Raw genomic sequence first — 22,535 nt, forward strand, 5'->3', positions numbered from 1 at the left:
CATTTCCTTTTTTGTTGTTTTCTTTGTTCCCATTTATCTCCTTCAGTCTTCCGATGGAACGTAAAACTCTTCTTTACAAAGATATCTCAGTTCCTTCCCTTTTTCTTGTCTTCTCTCCCCCGTCTTCCTTTTGAAGCCTCTGTCTTGGACTTGTCTTTTCTCTTGCTTTGATGTGAATTAATTGTTGCGTGTTCTGAGCAACTGCCATCCCGGGACTTGCTGCGCCTCTCTTGTGTTGCATATTGCATTTCTGAGATCTCTTCTCTTCTCCTTCCTTCGCTTATTCTCTCATTTTGATGGAGCAAAAATCTTAATAGCTTCCTGTCAAAGGTTACATGGAGGTATTTTGATTTGAAGACTGTCCCATGTCAGAAAGATAACCAGAATTGCCCCCTTAAACTTGATAGTAGGCTTGGCTGTGTCTGCAGTTCTAGGTTTATAATTATCTTTTCCTTGTGCGTTTTGAAGGCATCCGTCTTGTCCTCTCCTCCCAGGATTGTCAGGTAGTCCCATATCATTCTAAGTTGTTACTTTATATATGGCTTTTCTTCCTTTTTGGATATTTCAATACCTTCTCTTCATCTCTGTATCGTAAGGGTGTGTTTTATTGTGAGTCTAAATGCATTGTTGTGGTGTTCACTTAGTTAGTCTGTTCCAGTCTGGAAACTCTTGTCTTTCAGATCATTGGGAAATTTTCTTATATTCTTTCCCTAATCAGTTTCCTTGGTAATTTTATTTTTACTTCCTTCCCTTTTTTTTTTTCTTTTTTACTCTCTTTCTTTCTCTATTTTTTTTTTTTGCACTTTCTTCTTTGTTTACTACCCCTTTTATTCTTTTGCCCGCTTTTTGATCTTCTGTTAAATGATCTAAGAGTGTCTTCAGTTTTATCTTCTCATCCCTCTTTCAAATTTTAAAATTTAGTTTGGCTTTCTTATTTAAATTCCAGGAACATTTAAAATAAAATAGTATCCTAGTCTTGTTTCAGAGATGCACATGTACCTGTTCCTCTGTTCCCTGCATTACCCACGTTCTCACCATGGTCTCTCAGTATTCATATCCTGTTTGTTTGTATCTCTGCTTTTACCGTTAGGGACTTTCCTTCATGTCCAGTGATTCTTGGCCATTACTTTATATCTAAGACATGAAAAAGCTGTCTGGCAGCCTATGACAGGCTGAAGCCTTTTCATGGTAGGAGTGCTTGAGGGGTGGCCTTGTGTGTGAGCACCTCATTTGTCCTCTTGTTTCAGGTTTCAGTTTTGGATGTTTTGTGTCTGTGGTGCTCTCAGATGTTGTCCATTATGTCGTAGAGATGTTGGGTAGTTTGGAGATCTTGATCGTTCATCTCCCCTCAGCAGGGGTCTCAGTACTGACCACCAAGAAGGAATGCAGGCAATGAGACTTGTCAGAGTAAAGCTAAATGGAGACCATAGTAGTGCTTAATACATCCTTTCCTTCTTTGGTCTCAGTTGAAGGAATCTTCATGTAGGGAAAGGTAAATCACAGAGTGACTCTGCACGTATGTATTACCCAGACCTATACAGCTATGACCATTGGCCACCTCCCATCCTTAGTCAAGAGCAACAGGAACAGCAGGTGTGTCTGTGGGAACCGTGGGCCCCCCTGAGAGCCATGGGCCTTCAGTAGGCAGCAGAAGGCTGGTAAAGGGACTGTACTAACCGATTTGGTAGCAACCTACGTTCGGTTACCGAATGTAGTAGCCGATTTTGTACCCATCATTTAGAAACCTCAACCCAGTGGCTGTCAGGGTGTTAGTAGTAAAACTACTCTTTGCAGAGGGTTACAAGAGATGCAGAGGCCTCTCTTAACATCTGTGTCCGAAAGCAGAGTGATGGGAGTTTTTTCCTTTCGATGGCCCAGCTGGGAAACTTGATGGTCTGTCTTTCAGCTTTGTGCCTCTGTTGTGGTCTTTGAATCTGCTAGTCAAACTCATTGACGTCCAAGTAATGTGTGTAATTTTTAGGAATAAATGTATTAGACTTTGTTTTTCAGGAAGATCAAATAAGCATAAATATCAACTAGAGCCTATCTATTAATTTTTGAACAGTAATTTGCCTACTGTAAAGTATCAGTGGAATGATATTAAAAGAACATTTTTTTAATGTAGACATTACAGTTACATTACAGAATTAGTGTGGTTTTGAAGAGTGTCTAGGCTAAGAAATGTCTCTTTATCTTGGCTTTAGATTAATGATATTTGATCTAACAGATTTTTTTTGTCAATAAAAAAAATAGCCTGATACTCTCTTGTTTTCCATTTATTTCTTAATGATTATATTTCACATTTATAATTTTCTAAATAACATGTCATTTTAAATTAGCCCCATATTAAAATTCAGAGCCTCAGAGTATTTTCTGAGGTTCTCTTTTTTCTTCATGCCAAGTTTGTCAGTTTGTATTTTCCTGTGATTAGTTGTTTGTTTTTAGCAGTTACGTGATTATTTACCAAATGGTAAACTACGTGTTTTTTCGCCACGAAATGAACACTTATTTAACCTCATTAATTTTTCGTGTACCTTACGTAGGCAGCATGTTCCATCTGGCTGAAAAAAAAAAAGTTATTATGTTCGTGAATATCAATTCACAACGGAGGAACACCATATTCTTGAAAGTCAGTGACAAATGTTTATTGTAGAGCTGCACAATGATAGTTAAGAAATTACTGTTGTGGGTTAATAGAAGGTAGCTGTGACAATTGACCTTCTGAAGGACTTTAAGTGGAACATACCCTAACTTAACACTCTAGGTCAAGGCCTCAAATTGGTTTTAAAGGATAGTGTAATCTTTGTAAACTGCACAAATAATTGCCAAATAGATTGAGACCAGGAAAGATTGATAGTTTTATAGTGAGTATTTTTGGGGGTTCAAGTTAGGACATTTTTAATTTTCTAAGTTCAGATGAAGAGTTTTATTCGGTCATCTTACTAATGAAACCCTAAGACCTGGCTGGGATTCAGTTGCATCATTGGGGTGGGGGGCACTGGAGAGCATCAGGTGCGGTGCTGCTCGGCTGAGGGCAGTCCCTCCATATTAGGGACACAGAGTTGTACCGGATGGAAGGGGACTTTTATAGTAGCGTCTCAGCTTTTGTGCCAAATCCCTGCATTCACTTGTACGTGTGTTGTTCCATACTAAATCTACCAGCCACATTGGTATTAGTGTATGATGTTTGCCATGATAATGTTTCTCCTAGTCCCCTGTCCACATGCTTCCTCAGAGAGGCCTTGCTTTTTATCTCCACTACCTTCCAGGGATTATCTACATGATAGCCTTGCTTCTTTTTGGTTCCTTAATATTGAAGTGGGTGCAGAGGGAATGATGACATAGAAGAAATCCTCTGAGTATATAGAATCCTGATGGAAACTTCTAGGGGGTGGTAGGGATATAGACAGGTGGAGGAGAAAGCCAATGTGCAGAGACATGCTTCCTAACCTGTTTTCTTGGTTAAAAGAACAGAACCAAATGGTGATTTTACTTTCTACCTCTTTTTTTTTTTTAAGAAAAGACTAAAATTGACTTATAATTCTTTGTTGCTTTTAGCAGAATTGAGCAAAAAGTTCTTCAGTAAATACCTGTCCATATCATGCTAATCAGTAATAGAGAATATCATTCTAGTCCAATATTTTTTTTTTAATTTTCATCTCTTGAGTTGTGAAAGATGCTGGCTGAATGCATTCAGGAGATGACTAAAATTTTGCCCAGGCCATGTAATATTGTTGTATATTAACTATAAGAGAAACATCGTTTCTCTTTTTCACTTCATTGAGTCTTATATTTCATATAAGAAGCTACTCCTGAAACTTTTTAATTTTTTTTCCTCTTAATCCTTTAGTCCTAAAACCGAGGCAACCGCAGCTCTTCATGATATGGTTGACCAACTGGAACAAATTCTCAGGTGAGAAAAATGAATCTGTTGGCTTTGTGCTGAGGGAGGAGGTCTGTCCAAGAAATACTACCGTTAGTATGTCTAGTGTATTTCCAGTTTGACTTTCTATTTGAGTGCATTTTCTTAATGCAAACGTACAGCTAGCCTATGTAGAGTAGTAAGAGCCTGGACGTTGAAGACTGGCGGACCTGTGTTCAAATCCAAGCATTGCCACTTACAGGCTCTGTGATATTTGAGCCTTCGGCTTTCTTATTTAGAATTTCAAACTCATGGAGATTATGGGATTAATGTTAGATGAAGTTTTTAAAATGCCTCCTACACAGAAATGTTAGTTTCTGCAGCAATTACTGTATCTTTCAGCAAACAATATTTATTATACTCCTGACTTTCATTTTTTGGGCATATTGCACTTGATGGACTATCTGAACTAGATCAAACTGCACTAAAGCCTTCAAGTAACTCTGTAGTCATATTCTTTACTGTCAAAATGAAGCATTAAACTTTGTCTTGGAGCCTGAAATTTCCCAATTTAGTATTTAGGAAGTCATGTGCTGTTTACTAGTATTTATATGTGTATATGAAGATGCTTGAGTAATTTTTAAATATCTGTATTAAAATTTTAGGGATAAGAATTTTTCCAATATATATAATTATAGAATAATAGGTAATACCATCACTTTATAGTGGTGATAAAATAGTAAAGTATATAATTTGGAGTCTACTAATTAGAAGTTTTATTCATTCAATTTAAGGGGCTTGAGTATAAAAATGTTTCAAGTTGTATTTAAGGAAACTGTTTTTATGTGCTGTGTATGTATGGGAGTTTAATGAAGAATTAATTGTTCAGTTGCCTCCAGACCTCTGTTTCCTCTATTTATTATTGCCTAGACTGAAAGGTGTTACTTTGTGTTCTGAAAGTTATAGTGTTTTTTTTTTTTCTTGAAAAATGCTTAATAAATCAAGCTTGCTCTTTGTTTTCAAGCTTTGCTTATTTTAGGTTGGCTGTGTTTCTTCTGTCCCCAATGTCCCTGAAAAGTTGAGCATCGTTTTGAGTAAAGCTTAGTGGATTAAACCACTATAGAATCATTCCTTACAAATTTGAGGATTACAATTTTTTTCGTCTAATGAAATTGAGAACAGGTATCTCAAAAAGATACAGTAAAATAAACACGATATATTTCACATATGTTCCCTGGGCGTAACCATGAGTGGTCCTGATGTCACATTATGCTCTTAGAACCTCAAGGAAACAGTAACCCCTTGTCAGTTTCTGGATGGTACCCATGCCTTTGCCTCTTTAGTTTAAGTCATTTTTTAAAATAAGGACTTTTTATTTCTGTTCCGCTTCATAGCCACCAATTACTGAAAAATGTTTTAGCGTACCTAATACCAGGTGACATGACCCATGAAACCTGTTCTTATGAAGAGCTAGTGAAGTCTAACCAGTCACTCTGTGAGTCCAGTAGTAGTTAATTCATAAATGTGAGGTTCGGGGAGGCAAACCAGGTCTCAAGATGATTCATATGAGACAAAATTTGTGACATATTTTATATTTTTATAGAATAGATTTTGGAGGGAGACTAACCCTTGTGGTATTTCTGGGGCTCCAACTCTAAAATTGTTTATTTCTTTTTTTTTTTTTAATTTTTATCTTTTTAACGTTTATTTTTGAGAGAGAGAGAGAGAGAGACAGAGCATGAATGGGGGAGGGTCAGAGAGAGAGGGAGACACAGAATCGGAAACAGGCTTCAGGCTCTGAGCTGTCAGCACAGAGCCTGATGCGGGGCTTGAACTCACAGACCGCGAGATCGTGACCTGAGCTGAAGTTGGACGCCCAACTGACGGAGCCACCCAGGCGCCCTGTTTATTGCTTTTCTAACAGCCTTGCCTATAATAAGTTACTCAGCAGGTTTGTTCAGAGTTAAAGCTTGTTATTGAAATGATAGATTTTGCTTGTTTTACTGATTTGATGCTTTTAGAGTGCAGGAAAATTACAAAAACTATTTTTAGATAAAGATATGTCATACTTTTGAAAAAATAGTTACTAGTTCTAAGTACATTGTCATAAGAGTATGGGATATAAAATTGGATACATAATTGTTAACTTTTTTTGGCTGAGAATTAAGGTAATTTGTAAAATTGGGTCATTCTGTATGCTATATATTTTTTTAAATACTAAACACCTAAATGCTACATGTATAAGATTCTTAGATTTTTTTGGTTTGGTAACAAGACTTTAAAATATCCTTTTCTCGGGGCGCCTGGGTGTCTCAATTGGTTAAGCGTCTGACTTCAGCTCAGGTATGATCTCACAGTCTGTAGTTTGAGCCCCATTTTGGGCTCTGCTGACAGCTTAAAGCCTGGAGCCTGCTTCAGATTCAGTGTCTCCCTTTCTCTCTGCCCCTCCTCTGCTCATGCTCTGTCTCTCTCTGTCTCAAAAATAAATAAAAACATTAAAAAAAAATTTAAAATATCCTTTTCTCACTTTAAGTGTGTCAGAGCTTTTGGAGAAACACGGACTTGAGAAACCGATTTCGTTTGTTAAGAACACTCAGTCTAGTTCAGAAGAGGCACGCGCGCTGATGGTCAGATTGACCAGGCATACTGGTCGGAAGTAAGTAATGAACAGAATTAATCAATACTTGTATATGGTTAAAAATAGTAGTATTTTTCTTTTCTTTTTTTTAATTCATTGAGTTATAATTGACCAACAATAAATTGCACATATTTAAAGTGTAGAATTTGTTAAGTTTTGATATATGTATATACTCAGGAAACCATCTCACAATCAAGGTAATAAATATATCTGTCACTCTTAAAAGCTGCTTTTTGCCTCTTTATGTTCCCCTCCCTTCAGCTTCTCCCCATCACTCCCTCACCCCTACCCTAGACTACCACTGATCTGTACTTTTATCACACTTTGTTGACCTATTCACCTGTTTAGGGACATGTGGGTTGTTTTGAGTTTTGGCTTTTACAGATAAAGCTATGAATATTCATGTACCATAAAATATTCCTGATATTTTATTTTCTTGTGTTATTATAAATAGAATTATTTTCTTAATTTCATTTTTGTATTGCTCATTCCTAGTGTATAGAGTTATTGGTATGTGTTAAAATATATTTTTTAAAATTTTGATATATATTGAGCTTGTGTCTTCCTACCTTGCTGGACTCCTGCATTAGTTCCAGTAGGTTTTCCTGAATATTATGCCATCTGCAAATAGAGACAGCTCTAGTTCCTTGTATACAATTTTCCTCTCTCTTTCCTTTTATTGGTGTTAGCATGATGTGTCTTTTGGTATATAGCATGGTATACCTTTAACGTTTAATTAATTTATGGTTTTGTATTTGAAGTGTGTTTTTTGTAGGTAATACATAAGTTAGGCCTTTCTGTCAAGGTCTGAGCTGGAGAGAGTCAACCTGCCACGTGCCACATAGTTATGGTGGGACTGTAAGGGCATTAAGACCCTTCAGACCTACTTATAAACAATAACAGCCTTGAGATGGTAGATGGGTGAACATACACCACCCAGATGTCTCCGGGAATCCTGTCCCAGTCAACAGTAGCAAACTGCTTGGTGGTTTGCTCAAGGAACTCTCCTTCCTAAGAAATCCCCTGACATTTTGTATTTGTCTCTCCCTATCTCTGTCTTTTTCACTAGTGTACTCATAGTGATTGATGTGTGTGCCTTATGTTCCTTTTGAGATCATGAGCTTCTCTGGGGCAAGTGTTATAGTTCCCATACATCTAATAAAGGACCTCATATATCGATGGTCCTCTCCCAATAATTATTAAATGAATAATGTAAAAAGTTTTCGCAACTCAAGTCTTAAGATTTTTTTTTTTAAATCTTTATTTATTTTTGAGAGAGACAGAGTGCGAGCTGGGGAGGAACAGAGAGAGGGAGACACAGAATCCGAAGCAGGCTTCAGGCTCCGAGCTGTCAGCACAGAGCCCGATGCGGGGCTCGAACTCACAAACCGTGAGATCATGACCTGAGTCGAAGTCGGACGCCTAACTGACTGAGCCACCCGGGTGCCCCTTAAGATTTTTTTTAAAAACTATAAACAGATGGTCAATATTTCTGATCATGTTCACTCTAGAACCTCGTCTTCAAGAAAGCCTTGCTGTTGCAGCTAGATTACTTCCTGTCCTTCCTTTGAGTCCCTCAAATACTTCTGAAGTCCTTATAGTTCATCTCTCATGGTTGTTCTACTTTGAATATGTAAGAGAATATGGCCTCTTTTTTTTTTTTCAAACTAGTTAATTTGAAGTGAATCCTAATTATTTCATGTATGCTACCATAGCTTGGCCTTCAGCATCTATGGAATATCCTTATGCATATTTTAAATGGTAGCAGATTTCATTGAATCTACACAAATCAAGTTTTAACATCTTGAATGCAATGCTATTTCTCCCCGGAAAATATTCCTTTGTTCCAGGGCTGTAACTAATACATCATGTTTGTATTTAGGGATCTCTCTGTTAATTTGCAAATCTGGTATAGTGCCTTCAGGTTCTACTTTTGGTTCATATTTACTGAATGTATTCTGCAAAGTCCATTGTAAATAATGTCTTATAATTTATTTCAATTAGAACCTGTACTTATGGCTAGCCATGTGTGAGAAAACATTAATACCATCTGTCCCATTGTTGATGGCTTCCAGAAGAACAGCTGGGCTATGAGAATTTGATTCAGCTAGACAATGCTTAAGTTTGATTTTATCCAGCTGGTGTAAGATGGACACTCACTTCGAACATTTTGCAACTTATTTACCTGCAAGCCAAATCTGAAAGAGCCCTCCAGTTCTTTGAAGTTCAGCCGCAGAGTTCAACCTACCAAGGTCTAAGTAATGGACACATTTCAGGGATGATCCTGGAAAATGTGCAAATGTGTCATTTTTTTTTTCTGGGGGAAAAATGCATTCTCTTATGCTTTATTGCATATGGGATACAAGTTATATGTTTTGTGTAATAAATACAAGCTACTGTAAGCAAATGAAGCATATGCTTATAAAAAATTTTAGGTGAAAAAGTTCCTAGATACCAGAGATTTGACGACAATGATCCCAAACACAGGCTCTGCCTATAGCAATGATATTATACACAAATAGTCTATTTGTCCCGTTCTTAATGCATTAAAAAGGGAGAAGATGTGTGGTAAAGAAACGGTCAGTTGGTTTATGACAAATGCCAATCAAAATAAAACAAAACCTGCCCTTTTCAAACAATGAGATTCATGATTATGTAGAACGACAAGACTAGCAAGTGAACAAATAATGATTCCAAATTCATGTATATTCAACGAAGGTGAACTTTTGGGGGAGGCAGAGAGAATTACAGAACTTTCTCTTTCCTGCTAAACAATATTAGCAATCGTGTATATAACTATAGAAACCAAAGAAATGTGTTTGTAACTTTCAGATTCATTCATTAACATTTATTGAATACTACTTTATACCAGAAAAACGGAGGGAGTGTTTCTTCATACATTCTAGTTTCAGTTAATCCTCACAATGTACAAAAAGGGAATCTGTAGCTCAGAGAAATTCCGAGACCTCTTCAAATCCATATAGGTGATTGAGCTTGTTTTTAAACTTAAGAACATCTTGCTTCAATGCCTGTGTTTTATAAGAATTAATCTCCATTTTTTATCACTTTCCAAGATGGGTTTTAAGTGAGGAAACTGAAATTCGGGAACATTCAGTGTTCATAATCATGCAGCTAATATGTGATTCTTAGTGAAATTTTTAACAAACCCCTTTGGACTGCTGCAAGACCATGTGAACCGTTGACTTCTCAAACTCTGTAACCCTGGTTTCCAACATAAAATGGTATTTGATCAATGAGATTGGGCATGCCTCATTGGTTGTGTAAAACTGATCCCTGGTTGGTAAATTGCTTCTGACCCGGAGGAACTGGAAAGGAACTGGGAAACCTGAGAGGGGCTTTGTGCTTTGGGCTTTCCTGAGGGTGGTCACTGACATGTCCTTGAGGAGACCCTGAAAACTGTGCCTATGGAGTTGTTATGAAAGATACTGATTCTTGTGGGGCATGAAACTTCCTCCTGAGGCCGACAGGGCAGCTCCTGCCACTAACCTCTAAGGCTCTGTCGCCTGGCACCTGGGCTGTCACCTGGGTGAGCATAACCCCTGTAGTGCCCGGTCGGTCGCTCTGTGGACTGCCACAGGGACCCCACTGGAAGGAGCGACTGGCACTGCCCTGCTGGTGAGCCGGGGTCGCCAGCCTCTCGACGGACGCCAGGGGTGGGCGGGGTCCAGAGCATCCCCTGTGGGGCCTTGCGGTGTGATGAAGATGAATCTGCAATAGTACTCTGGTGTCCAAGTGCTGTCCCTGCTACATCTTGCTGTGCTTTGTCTCAGAAACTCACAGCTTGTTTAGCTTTGCTGTTATCACGTAATGCTGTTCCGGTTTGGAGTGTAGGCGGCCTGTGACCGAGGCAGCTCTGGAAGCCTCTAGCATTGATGCAGAGCCGCTCAACTCTTCCTCGGATCCAAGTTGTTTCCTGGAAATTCAAATGAGATTATATCTGTTGATCACTTGCGGGTTGTGTGGCACATAGAATGGTGACACCGATGGTTTTGTTTGTTTGTTTGTTGCTTTTGGCCAATCGAAGAGAGATTTCATGAGTTATTTTCTTCTTCTGCTCCTCTTCTCCCTCCCTCCCTCCCTCCCTCCCTCCCCGCCCTCCACAGGCAGCCTCCCGTCAGTGAGTCTCATTGGAGAATGTTGTTGCAGGACATGTTAACTATGCAGCAGAATGTTTACACCTGCCTGGATTCTGATGCTTGCTATGAGGTAACTCTACACATGGGAATTATTGCCTCTTAATTCGGAAGGTTTCGTTGTTACAGTGTGTTTATTGGACACAAAGGTGATGACCATAGGCTTCATTATAAGTAATACTATTGAGTAAGGGAGTAGTGCTTTCTTTTTTTTCTTTTTTCCCCCCGAGTTTGTTTATTTTTGAGAGGGAGAGAGAGAGTATGGGAGGGGCGGAGAGAGAGGGAAACAGGGGATCCTTAGGAGGCTCTGTGCCGTTAGGTCAGAGCCCGGTACGGGGCTTGAACTCAGGAACCATGAGATCATGACCTGATCTGAAATCAAGAGCCTGTCGCTTGGCAGCCCTGAGCCAGCCAGGCGCCCTGGTAGTACTCTGCAAGCTGAGCGCTTCCCCACCTGTCTTCCCTGTCTTTGTTATTCAGTGCGTTCCTCCCCAGTGGGGCCAAGGGACACATCCTTGTCTCCTCTCACTTCTCAGTTTTGCTGGTCACTAAAGCGTATTTGATGTACCTGGGAAAGGTCTGTCAAATCTGTCCTGTCTTCATCTCTGCTAAATTGTAATTCTTCTTGTCTCCCGACCTCCATATTTCTCATCTACACTGATTCCGAGCATTCTTCTAAAACACATCCTCTCGTGACGTGCCCCTTCTTCACATTTGCTGCTTGCTCCATTCAGCATCAGAAAGTAGCCGTGCTTGTTAGCGTGGCAGAGAAAGCCACAGCACACCAGCTTTCCCGTCCGCTCTCCCCTGTGTTACTCTGCACACGCAAGGGTCGCCGTGTACCCCGTCCTTCGCTACGTCCACCACATCTGCCCTGACTCTGCACGCAACCATGCGGCTTCACGTCTCTGTGACTCTGCCGGCATCGTTCCCTTTGCCTGGATATATCCCTCTTTCCTTTATCTGAAAATTGCTGGTAATTTTTAGGACTCACTTCACTAATTATGCCCTCTAGGATGCCTTCCTTTGTCCTTTCATGTAACTTGTCTCTGTTATGGTCTTTCAAATGCGGTAACTTGTTTCCACATGTGGTTCTTCCCTTTGGTCATGGGCCCCTGGGGTAGGCATTATCGTATTCACGTTCATCCTCTTGTGCCCCGGTGCTTATTGGAATGTCCAGAACACAAAGGAGACTTAAGATATGGTTGCTAATTGACTTAGGAATGTAGCCCAGGGGATTGAATGATTATTTTTGGAAGGTATGTGTCATACCACCCAGTTACTCATAGTCCATGTGGAAAAATGATCCAGCTAACCCACTTTTAGTGAGAGATAGTTTAAAAGCAGATTCCTGTTTTGAGTTTTTCTGGCAGTAAACCAGACATGAAATTGTATAGAATATTTATTGTGTTGCTCTGCTCTGACATCGCAAAGCATGACCTGTTGATGAGAGTTATAAATATAGGTCTGAATTCTGTGAAATTGGTTGGCATTTTTATTCAAGGTGATTTTAACAAAACAGTGCTAATATAGACTGTTAAGAAATGGTTTTATATTTGAACTTCAGGTTTTTAAATGCTTGAATGAGAATGGAGTTTACATTGATGATTATAGTCTCAGACCACGTACATATAACTGCCAGGAGCTTCCCCTTTTGTGTCTAAAGTGAAAACTTGAAATCCAGTTCCAGGAGAAAGTCTATATTCACATGGGATCCAAAACCTAACCATCATGAATATGTCTGCAGTAGTGTTTTTAAGTTGGGATGGCATTGTTTTGTTATTTTCCTGTTTTTGATTTTCATTGGAAAATTGGCAATAAGTATATTACACTTAACTAGCTCTTGTATAATTGCATAACAGCTTGACATATTGAATTGTTTTATATTTTAACACCTTTTTATTAGACTTTGATATTTTAATGACTTCTGGCCATTAGTCTCAGTTCTTAGAGAAAACATTTGAAAGCGTATTATAACAGTTTTGAAATGGTTATAGAGGAAGGTAATACAGATTTGGCAAACTTACATTTTTTTTTCAAACTAACATTTTTAAATACTATTTTAGTACCTTTTAAGTTATGCTATATTATCCTACTGACTCTTGGCTATTATGTTGGAGTTTTCAACAATACTTGGGGGATATTCGAAAGCTCAGTGGCACAATTTTGAAAATGTTAAACGTTTCGATACAGCAGGTAGAGCAGAAATGTATATTGTTTATTTTAGCAAAAACTTTTAAATTTTAGAGTGAGTGAATTATATTTTTCAATACTTGGCATTAACTCTCTATGGCTTACTTGAATAACCCAAAGGAATAGAGAAACTGTCATATCTAAGTCATTTGGGTCCCTTGGATTAAGCCATTTTCACTTGTCGCCTGTAAGTGATTACAGCTGCTTGTTGGTAATTTGCTTTCTGTCACAATATGTATTGTATAGCAGATCCCATGTAGATATTAGTAATATTATCCTTATCAGTCATTTCAATAAAGGCCTGTCTGAAAATACTACCTTCCCTAGAGGCCTAGAAACAAGTGAAAAGGAGGGGATCCCATGAAAATTGGGTAGTCGCCTTAATTGTAAGAAAACTCTATTCTCCATGAAATCTACTTTTTTCAACTCTTGCTTCTGTTTCTGTGCTATCCTTATCCTACAGAGGAGTCCTAAGAGGGAAGAACATTCTTGGGGAAGTTGTTATACTAATTATATATTGACGTTGTTAGTGTAAATTTAAAGGAATCTCTTTAAGACTTTTTTTGGACTAAGTAATAAGTACATAATCTCAGTTATACAGTAAATTTTATATTGATGCTATTAGTTGCCTAGTAGAATACAGTGTTTGCATGATTACCTTCTATCAGTGGCTCTTGTTTTATTTCAATAGTTTTTAATTTGCAGATTGGAAAAAAAAAAGTCCATGTTATATTTGCAGCTTGGCTAGTATGTAAGCCTGAATTCAGATGCATTAAGCAGTCATAAATTATAGGTGTCATATTCAGAGATTTTCTTTTAAAAATTGAACTATTATAAATAGTTTAAGCAGAGTAGGCCCTGTTGAGTATGGGACAGTAGGTCTAAGGAATCCTGTTTTTAATGAACATGAACTTCAGATATTTGACTCAAATGTTCATTGTACACATTGAGGTATGGTTGACCCTTGAACAGCATGGGTGTGAACCACACGGGTCTACTTACTTATACACGGTTCTGTTTTTGTTTTTGGTGAGTACAGTACTGTAAATGTGTTTTCCTTGTGATTTTAATGTTACTTCTTTTTTTTTTTTTAATTTTTTTTTTTTAACGTTTATTTATTTTTGAGACAGAGGGAGACGGAGCATGAACAGGAGAGGGTCAGACAGAGGGAGACACAGAATCTGAAACAGGCTCCAGGCTCTGAGCTGTCAGCACAGAGCCCGATGAGGGGCTCGAACTCACAGACCGTGAAATCATGACCTGAGCTGAAGTCGGCTGCTTAACCGACTGAGCCACCCAGGCGCCCCAACTTCTGGCTTACCTTAGTGTAAGAATAGTTATAGAATACAGTAAATAAAAAATATGTGTCTATCACCTGTCCATATTATCACTGGGGCTTCCGCTTAACAGTAGGCTGTTAGGAGTTAAGTTTTGGGAGAGTCAAAAGTTATACTGGGATTTTTGACTGCGTGGGGGAGGTCAGCACCCCTGCCCCTGTGTCGTTCAAGGGTCAACTGTATTATGCTTCCTATTAGTGCGTTCAGTTAAACGATTTCTTCTTCCTAAAAGATGAGTTTGTTTTATTGAGGTGAAATTCACATGACATAAAAGTAACCACTTAAAGCGTACTTCCTTGCCATTTAGTGCATTCAGTGTCACTTGTGCAACTGCTACCTGTACGATGAATGTTTTTTTAATCTATTTCGTTTGGATATCAGAGCCTTCGTTTTCTTGAGAAACACTGTATCTGCCCTCTTTGAGGCTAATTCCAGTTTCTTCTTTCCCCCAGATATTTACAGAAAGCCTTTTGTGTTCCAGTCGCCTTGAAAACATCCACTTAGCTGGTCACATGATGCACTGCAGTGCTTGTTCGGTAAATCCGCCGGCTAGCGCGGCCCGTAAAGGAAAGACCCAGTGCAGAGTCAGTTATGAAAGAAGTATTGACTTGGTTTTGGCCGCCAGCAGAGAGTACTTTAACGCTTCTACCAGCCTCACTGATAGCTGCATGGATCTGGCCAGGTAGAGTAATTCCACGTTCTTCCAGAAGAGGGTGGGGGGAAGTCAGAATACACAGACTCCACTGTTGGTTTTGTTCTTTACTTTACAAAATATATCACCACAGGCACAGATTGACTGTCCTCCACGGGGCACAGTTACTTATTGCTTGAATACAGAAAGATAATTACGTTATGAATATTCATCAGCTTTCTCGTGACCCCTTTTCTCCAGCATACTTTCCCAGTCTTTCTTGCCGATGATCTGTAAGATTGTATATCTTTTCTCTTAGAAAGGATTTATGAGATGGCCTGTAAATTCAAGTTCTGGAAATTTTTAGCACATTTAGGCAATGGCCATATGCTTTGCATGACTTTGCTCTGTTTGGGGATGAGGGACCTGATTAGATGATAAAGCTTCAAAGTCCCTTCCAGGTGGAAATTTCTGGACTGTGAATTCTGTTCCTCTTTGGCCTGTTGTCCTGGAGATTTAGTGTTGATCTTTTTACTATTGATTCTTAAGAGCTTTCTGTGCATAAAGGACATTTACCCTTTGCATCTCTTACATGTTTTAACCACATTGTCAAGTTTTTATTATGTATGATTTTCAAATCGCTGTTCAGAATCTTTAAGGATTTTGATTGTTTTCTTTTATAGTTTCTATCTTGTGTGTCATCCTTTGAAAGACCTTTAATTCCCGAGACCATTATAAGAGTTTTTCATGTTGTTTTTCACTACTTTGATAGTTATATTTTCACATAGAAATTTTAGGCCCATTAGGAATTAATTTGGTTGTAGTGATTGTGGTACCTATTTAGATTAATTTCCCCCCCAAATGACTAGTAGCTAAAAGCTTAAAGGAAACTTTCCCCCCACCAGTGATATCTTATTACAGAGAGAACCATGTTTTCTCAAACCGTGTTATTGGACTTGACAGAGTTGTTAAAAATAGTAAATTTTTTTTTCTTCTCTCCTAAGGGATTGTGTTTCTATTTCAGACGATGAAAATATCAAATAGAATAGCTTTTAAAACTGGGAGTTGTGTTTGACCTAAATCTTTTTGGCAGGAGTTTTCAGAGATTGTTTTTAAATCTACACTTCTGATATTTCCCTTTCATCCCATCCCTTTTTCTCCCACAAGGACACACGTTAATTTGGAAAAGATGCCATGTGTGTGTGTAAGGTGGCACCAGACTGATTATGATCTGTAAGGCTGGGTATATTGAAATGTTGACAGTAATATTTAATATAGAAAATAGCCCTTACATTCTTATTGATTAAATTATCATGAGCTAGTTTTTTAATGTTTATTTGTTTTTGAGAAGGAGCATGAGCAGGAGAGGGACAGAGGAGGTGGGGGGAGAGGGCACAGAGGATCAAAGCGGGCTCCGTGCTGACAGCAATGAGTCTAGTGCGGGGCTCAAATACAAACCATGAGATCATGACCTGAGCTGAAGTTGGACACTCAACCGACTGAGCCACCCAGACACCACTGAACTAGTTTTTTAATTGAGGAAGTAATACATCCAATGAGATAAAAATATTCAGCAATAGAAAAAAGGATATTTCGGATAATTCTGTCTTCATTCTTGTTGCCCTAACTTTATCCCTTAGCTATCTTTTTAAGTCATTTTCCTACGTATCTTTCCAAAATATCTTCTTGAACGTTACCCTCTTCTTAAGTCACAAATGGATGCATACCTTTCTGCATCTTGTTATTTCCACTTATGATCTATTCTGAAGGTTTTTTCATGAGTGCCTGTAGGCTTGATTCATTCTCTTTTGATGGTTGTAGAATATTCCATTGTTTGACTTTCTAGAATTTATTTGATTAGCTTGTGATTTAATGCATTGTCTTATATTTTAAAGTTTGAGAGAGAGAAAGCGTGTCCACGTGCATGAGTGGGAGAGGAGCAGAGAGAGAGAGAGAATGAATCCTAAAAAGGCTATGTACTATCAGCACAGAGCCTGCCTGCCATGGGCTCCTGAACCTGATACATGGATCTCATGAACCATGAGATCATGAACTCAGCTGAAATCAAGAGTTGGACGCTTAACTCACTGAGCCACCCAGGTGTCCCTCTTATATTTTAAAAACACCATGATACTCAACATCCCTACTTACGTGTGGGCGTGTGCTAGTCTGTCTGTAGTATAAATTGCTAGAACTGAGAATTCCTGGGTTCAAAGATAGTTCAAAGATAGAATTTTGGTAGATACCACAAGGTTCTGTCGCTTTTCCTCTTGAGTCAGCAGTATATGTTAGTGCTCATCTTATTTAAATTTTAAAGTTTTGCAAGCAAGGTAGACCTGTATCCATCATACAGATGGGTACTGGGGCCATGGGATCTTCATCAGGTGGTCCATGATTTTAGCACCATTAGCCCTTCCTGGCCTGATCTCTACCAGTCTTTCTAGGCTTGTGTCTCAATGTCCTTCCACATGCACCTTTCAGAAAGTTGGTTAATTAAAATATTTATTAAGGACACTTTGTTTGGATTTTTAAAAACTTGCTTAAAATCCTCCATAGGGTATCACAAATTCTTAGTTTAGCAAAGTCACTTTCTCCTGTTTCGCTTTCATTTCACTATTGCATTACCAACAGACTCCTCCTTCTGATCAGAAAAATGTCCTTTGTGCAGTTTCTTAGGTTAGTCTTTTTTCCTTTGGGAAACAAAATTGTCACCGAAACAAGATGTTTGTTTTCCCTAGAAGAATAAGTGGAAATTACCTGAAATCTGTCTCCTTTTTTAAACCTTTCCTGTATGATTATCACCTTTGGAGTCAGCAGTAAAAAGAGTGTTAAAGGCAGAGTTAACACATTTTGCTTCATACTGTGGTACCATTACCTACTATCAGCATAACCCTGTGCGACTTACTTCACCTCTCTGAGCTTCAATTTTGGCTTCCTTAGAAAGGAGGTGATGCTATTTGCCTATCACACAGGATTGCTATGAGGACTCAGGAAGGTAATAGACAGCATCTAGCAGAACCTGGCATGGAGTCAGTGTTTGATAAATGTGTGTTGGATCTCACATTGTTGAGTACAGAAAGGCAACTTAGCCAAATGTGTGTTATTTAAAAAAAAAAAAAAAAAACCAAAACAACAGAATTTACCTTGTTTCCCCTAGGTGCTGCTTACAGCTGATAACAGATAGACCTGTGGCCATTCAAGAGGAGCTTGATCTTATCCAAGCCCTTGGATGTCTTGAAGAATTTGGGGTAAAGATCCTGCCTTTGCAAGGTGAATTTTCCATTTAGTGTTGCATTATTAACTTAGTATTCAGTTGTTTTGCATTGAATTATTAGCATTACCTTTGGCCATTTAATCCATTAGCAATAGATCCTACTCTCTGCCCCATTTTCAAATGAAATCTTAAGTGGATATCTAAAAAAAACAGAGCTGATGTCTTACTATAAATTTATTTTTTAAGTTCTCAGTTATGCCATTAAAAGGAATAACGTTAGTAACAGCCGTGAGGCTATTGGATAAAAACAAAAAGAAATGGGGGATTACAGATAGACTTTCAGATCTTCATCAGTTTTTGATGATGCAGTTTTTCTGTATTTTGTTTCAGTTGCATACATTTAAGTAGCTGTCCATGATCATAGTTTATTTTGTTATGCTCAGTACAGACTATTCTTAAGTTGATACTATTTTTTTTAAAAGGAAGAATGACAGGAAGCTCTTGCTTAGAGTTTAATTCCTAGCGATATCTTAACAATGCTCAAGTTCTTTTACCTAAATGTACAGTTGAGTAAGTACCACCCAAGACAAGCCTGCTGATACACAGTCACTTGTGATCATTATGTACTTTGTGCGGTGAGGACAGTGTGTGTCTCCTAGTGTCCTGAACCTTATGTGACAAGTTGGAGATAGATTTTCTGTTTCCTTGAACTCTGGACCTCTGTGCCCTAAATAAAGTGGGTAGCTTGATTATTAGCAGTATGCTTGGTGCCTTCCATGTAATTTCTTATCTTTATTCTTAAACCTGGAAATGTTGGGAATTGGGAGAGGGGAAGCTATAGCTGAGTTGTTTCCGTCTCTGGTTTTTGATGCATTTTCACTAGCATCGGCTCTTCTTCTTCTTCTTCTCCTTCTCCTTCTTCCTCTCCTTCTCCTTCTTCCTTCTTCCTTCTTCCTCCTCCTTCTTCCTTCTTCCTCCTCCTTCTTCCTTCTTCCTCCTCCTTCTTCCTTCTTCCTCCTCCTTCTTCCTCCTTCCTCCTCCTTCTTCCTCCTTCCTCCTCCTTCTTCCTCCTTCCTCCTCCTTCTTCCTCCTTCCTCCTCCTTCTTCCTCCTTCCTCCTCCTTCTTCCTCCTTCCTCCTCCTTCTTCCTTCTTCCTCCTCCTTCTTCCTTCTTCCTCCTCCTTCTTCCTTCTTCCTCCTCCTTCTTCCTTCTTCCTCCTCCTTCTTCCTTCTTCCTCCTCCTTCTTCCTTCTTCCTCCTCCTTCTTCCTTCTTCCTCCTCCTTCTTCCTCCTTCCTCCTCCTTCTTCCTTCTTCCTCCTCCTTCTTCCTTCTTCCTCCTCCTTCTTCCTTCTTCCTCCTCCTTCTTCCTTCTTCCTCCTCCTTCTTCCTTCTTCCTCCTCCTTCTTCCTTCTTCCTCCTCCTTCTTCCTTCTTCCTTCTCCTTCTTCCTTCTTCCTTCTCCTTCTTCCTTCTTTTTCCTTAAAACTCCTTGTACCTTTGGACAGTGGTGTCCTGTTACAGGTTCCTTGGTGTCCTTGTCCTGTGTAGGGTTTGAGTAAGATGGATCTTAGGGGATAGAAGTCAGTTGAGACCTTCTCGTGTTTTCATGTGGGTTTCCATTGTAGTTTTATTAAAAATTAGAGTTTGGCAGATAAATTTACTAGACTTGAAAAAGGTAGTATTTGTGTTTGGAATATTATTGTTTGGAAGTAATTTCTAGGTGATTATACATATCCCGTAGCATCTTAAACAAATACATTTATGGAGATTGTTAAATCACTGGAAAATTGTGTTATTTGAGCTCAAAGCTTTTTAAAATTGTGAAGATTAATCAGAGTTACTAAAAAACATTTTCATTTTATTCTGAGATGTCTTAAATCATTACCTGTCTCCCCTGAAACACTTATATTTTCAGTTGAGGTGTTCAGCCCGTCAGCCCGGGAGAGTATACAGCACTAGGAAACTTTTGCCCTGGTTGGGCCAAGCCCTCATAGCTTTGACTCTGTATATGAGTGTATTTTATTAAAAAAATTCTTCTTAATGCTTATTTATTTTTGAAGGAGAGAGAGACAGAGCATGAGAGGGGGAGGGGCAGAGAGAGAGGGAGACACAGGATCCGAACAGGCTCCAGGCTCCGAGCTGTCAGCACAGAGCCTGAAGTGTGGCTCGAACCCACGAACTGTGAGATCATGACCTGAGCCGAAGTGGGATGCTCAACCGACTGAGCCACCCAGGCGCCCCTGTCTATGAGTGTATTTTAGCTGCTTATTTAATCCAGGCAGATTGCTGTAATACAAAAAACATTTTCTTGCAGTTCCCCAAATGCAAATGAATTCGTTCAATTGAATTGAAATAACAAATCGAGCTCGTAATTTTCCGTGGTGTTCCATTAGCAGGACTTTTGCTGGCAGTGTTTGCACCTCATCTGAGGGGTTTGAGAATCTGCGACTGAACCTGCTATCCTGCTGTTACTTCTGAGAGATTTCCTGACTGAAGAGTGTTTCAAGAAGGACGTTTTCTTTCATGTCTTGACAGCTTTCCAGCTTGATATATTGATTTGGAGCTTCCTGTTGGAATGAATGTCAGAAAATTTTCTGGATGGGGACACGGGATACTGCGTTTGTATCCTGTGTGTTGTGTTTATGCCGTAGATACAATTTAGGGTTAAGCTGCTTTTGTAGTCATCAGGGATACTGGACAAACCACATAACTTGGTATTTAAACACTTAAGGTCCAGGTATTTTTTTCATAGCGTACATAGTTTATTTTGTCACTCTGTTTAAAGCCTTGGCCTACACTCCAGGAGTTGGTACTGGTCACCAAGTGAAGGCTAAGGGTACTGAGTGACACTTAAAGAGTTCATAGAAAACAGGAACAGAAATAGCATGTAAAAATGATTCCTTACGTTTGAGGGTGTGTGTGTGTGTGTGTGTGTGTGTGTGTGTGTACACGTGTGTGCTTTTCCCCATCATTTGGAAATTCATGTTTTATGTAAATTATTCTTAATATTCACATGGGCAGATGTGGGATATTTCAGTTGTCCCCGTGTTTTCTATAGTAGGGTAAATCACTTTTCAGTCTTACAGCACTGTGGTTAAAGCCACCCACAGCCAGTTTTGTCCAGCTAGTGACTGGACACGTATTTCACCTTTCTTTTTGTTTAGGTTTTCTCATTCACAAAATGGGGATGCTAATAAACAACTTCTAGAATTGCTAATAGACATGAAGGCCATGTGTTCACAGTGCCTGGGATATCGTAAGGGCTGTGCAAGCATCAAGTGTCATCTTACATGACATCTTACATCTTACATCTTACATCTTACATGGTTATTTTACATGGAGGTTCTAGTGTCTAATTGGTGGTGGAATTAGAGTGGTCTTACCTGCTTGTCGTTGTTCCTCTTCCCCACCATCTCTTCACTCTCGTGTTCCTACTCTGCTTTCCTTCCATTCAAACCCCAAGTTAGCTTCTTACCCTATTCTAGGACCTGAAATGATGAAGGGAATAGGGCACACTTCTGACTCGGGGGGACTAACACCGATAATAAGACAGAGTCACACGAGTGTCACGTAGGAGTTTAAATTCTGATTCATCTGCTCTGAGCTTTGTGACCTGTGGCATCTTCGTGTTTTTGAATGTCCCCTTCCTCAGTTGGAGATAATAATACAATATTCTGTAGATAGACCTGAAAACTCTGTCTTGAAACATTGAGAATTTTTACATTAGAGGATCTCATACTTCACAAGTATTTCTGTGCATATGTCAGTAGTAGTAATACAACTAACATTTCTTGAGTAGCTTTCATGTTCTAAGTATATGTATTTGTTCTCAAAAGTCTTCTATGAAGTAGTGTCTATTATTGTTTCCAACTTCCAGATAATGAAATCAAAATAGAGGAGGTTAAATAGCTTGCTCAGGGTCACGCAGTTAGAGATGGAGCTAGAATTCAAAGCTAGATAGTTTGGTACAAAAACCTGTGTTTGTAAAGAGTGGACCATTCTCTTCTGATGAAGTGGTGTGAAAGTAAAAGATTTAATAAGGAAACTCAGGTGTTCTTGCTCATCGGCTAAGTGACTGCTGCATATCGTCACCTTCTTCCCCTGTCCAATTCAGATTTGTACTTCAGCAATGTCACGAGTAACTGTGCTGTTGTGTACATTTGGTGCCATTCGTGAGCGACTGAAAGTGGTATTTTGCATCTGTGGTTTGTTGGGCATGATTCCCTGTCTGTGCCTGACAAGGTGGTGATGAGAACGTTTGGCATGTGTGTAGCTGGTCGGTAAGAGCTTCTTATGTCTGAGATGTGTGTGTGTCTGTGAGAGTTATAGTTGTGTGTGTGTGTGTGTTTAAAACACTGGATCTATATTTGTGAGATCCACAGGAAAATGAGGGATCCTCAACTATTAAAAGATGCATACGTGCATATCTTTTCCATGGTCATTAATTCCATTTGAAAAGGAATTTTAAGCGTCGGAGACTCCTTTCCTTCATAGAAATATAATAACA

At 39.0% G+C, this 22,535-nt stretch overlaps 1 protein-coding gene across 11 annotated transcripts in view; it reads left to right on the plus strand.

Annotated features, from left to right (window-relative positions):
• NBAS (NBAS subunit of NRZ tethering complex) overlaps positions 1 to 22,535 on the plus strand; it is a 355,550-nt gene that overhangs the window by 169,581 nt on the left and 163,434 nt on the right. For all 11 annotated transcript variants that reach the window (XM_045054925.1, XM_045054924.1, XM_045054917.1 and 8 more), the window contains 5 exons: positions 3,851 to 3,913; positions 6,396 to 6,518; positions 10,625 to 10,727; positions 14,637 to 14,866; positions 17,973 to 18,085. In XM_045054925.1, coding sequence (XP_044910860.1) covers positions 3,851 to 3,913; positions 6,396 to 6,518; positions 10,625 to 10,727; positions 14,637 to 14,866; positions 17,973 to 18,085 — 632 coding nt within the window. The remainder of the gene's footprint in view (positions 1 to 3,850; positions 3,914 to 6,395; positions 6,519 to 10,624; positions 10,728 to 14,636; positions 14,867 to 17,972; positions 18,086 to 22,535) is intronic.

The sequence above is a fragment of the Felis catus genome, chromosome A3, assembly GCF_018350175.1.
Source record: "Felis catus isolate Fca126 chromosome A3, F.catus_Fca126_mat1.0, whole genome shotgun sequence".
Taxonomy (NCBI): Eukaryota; Metazoa; Chordata; class Mammalia; order Carnivora; family Felidae; genus Felis; species Felis catus.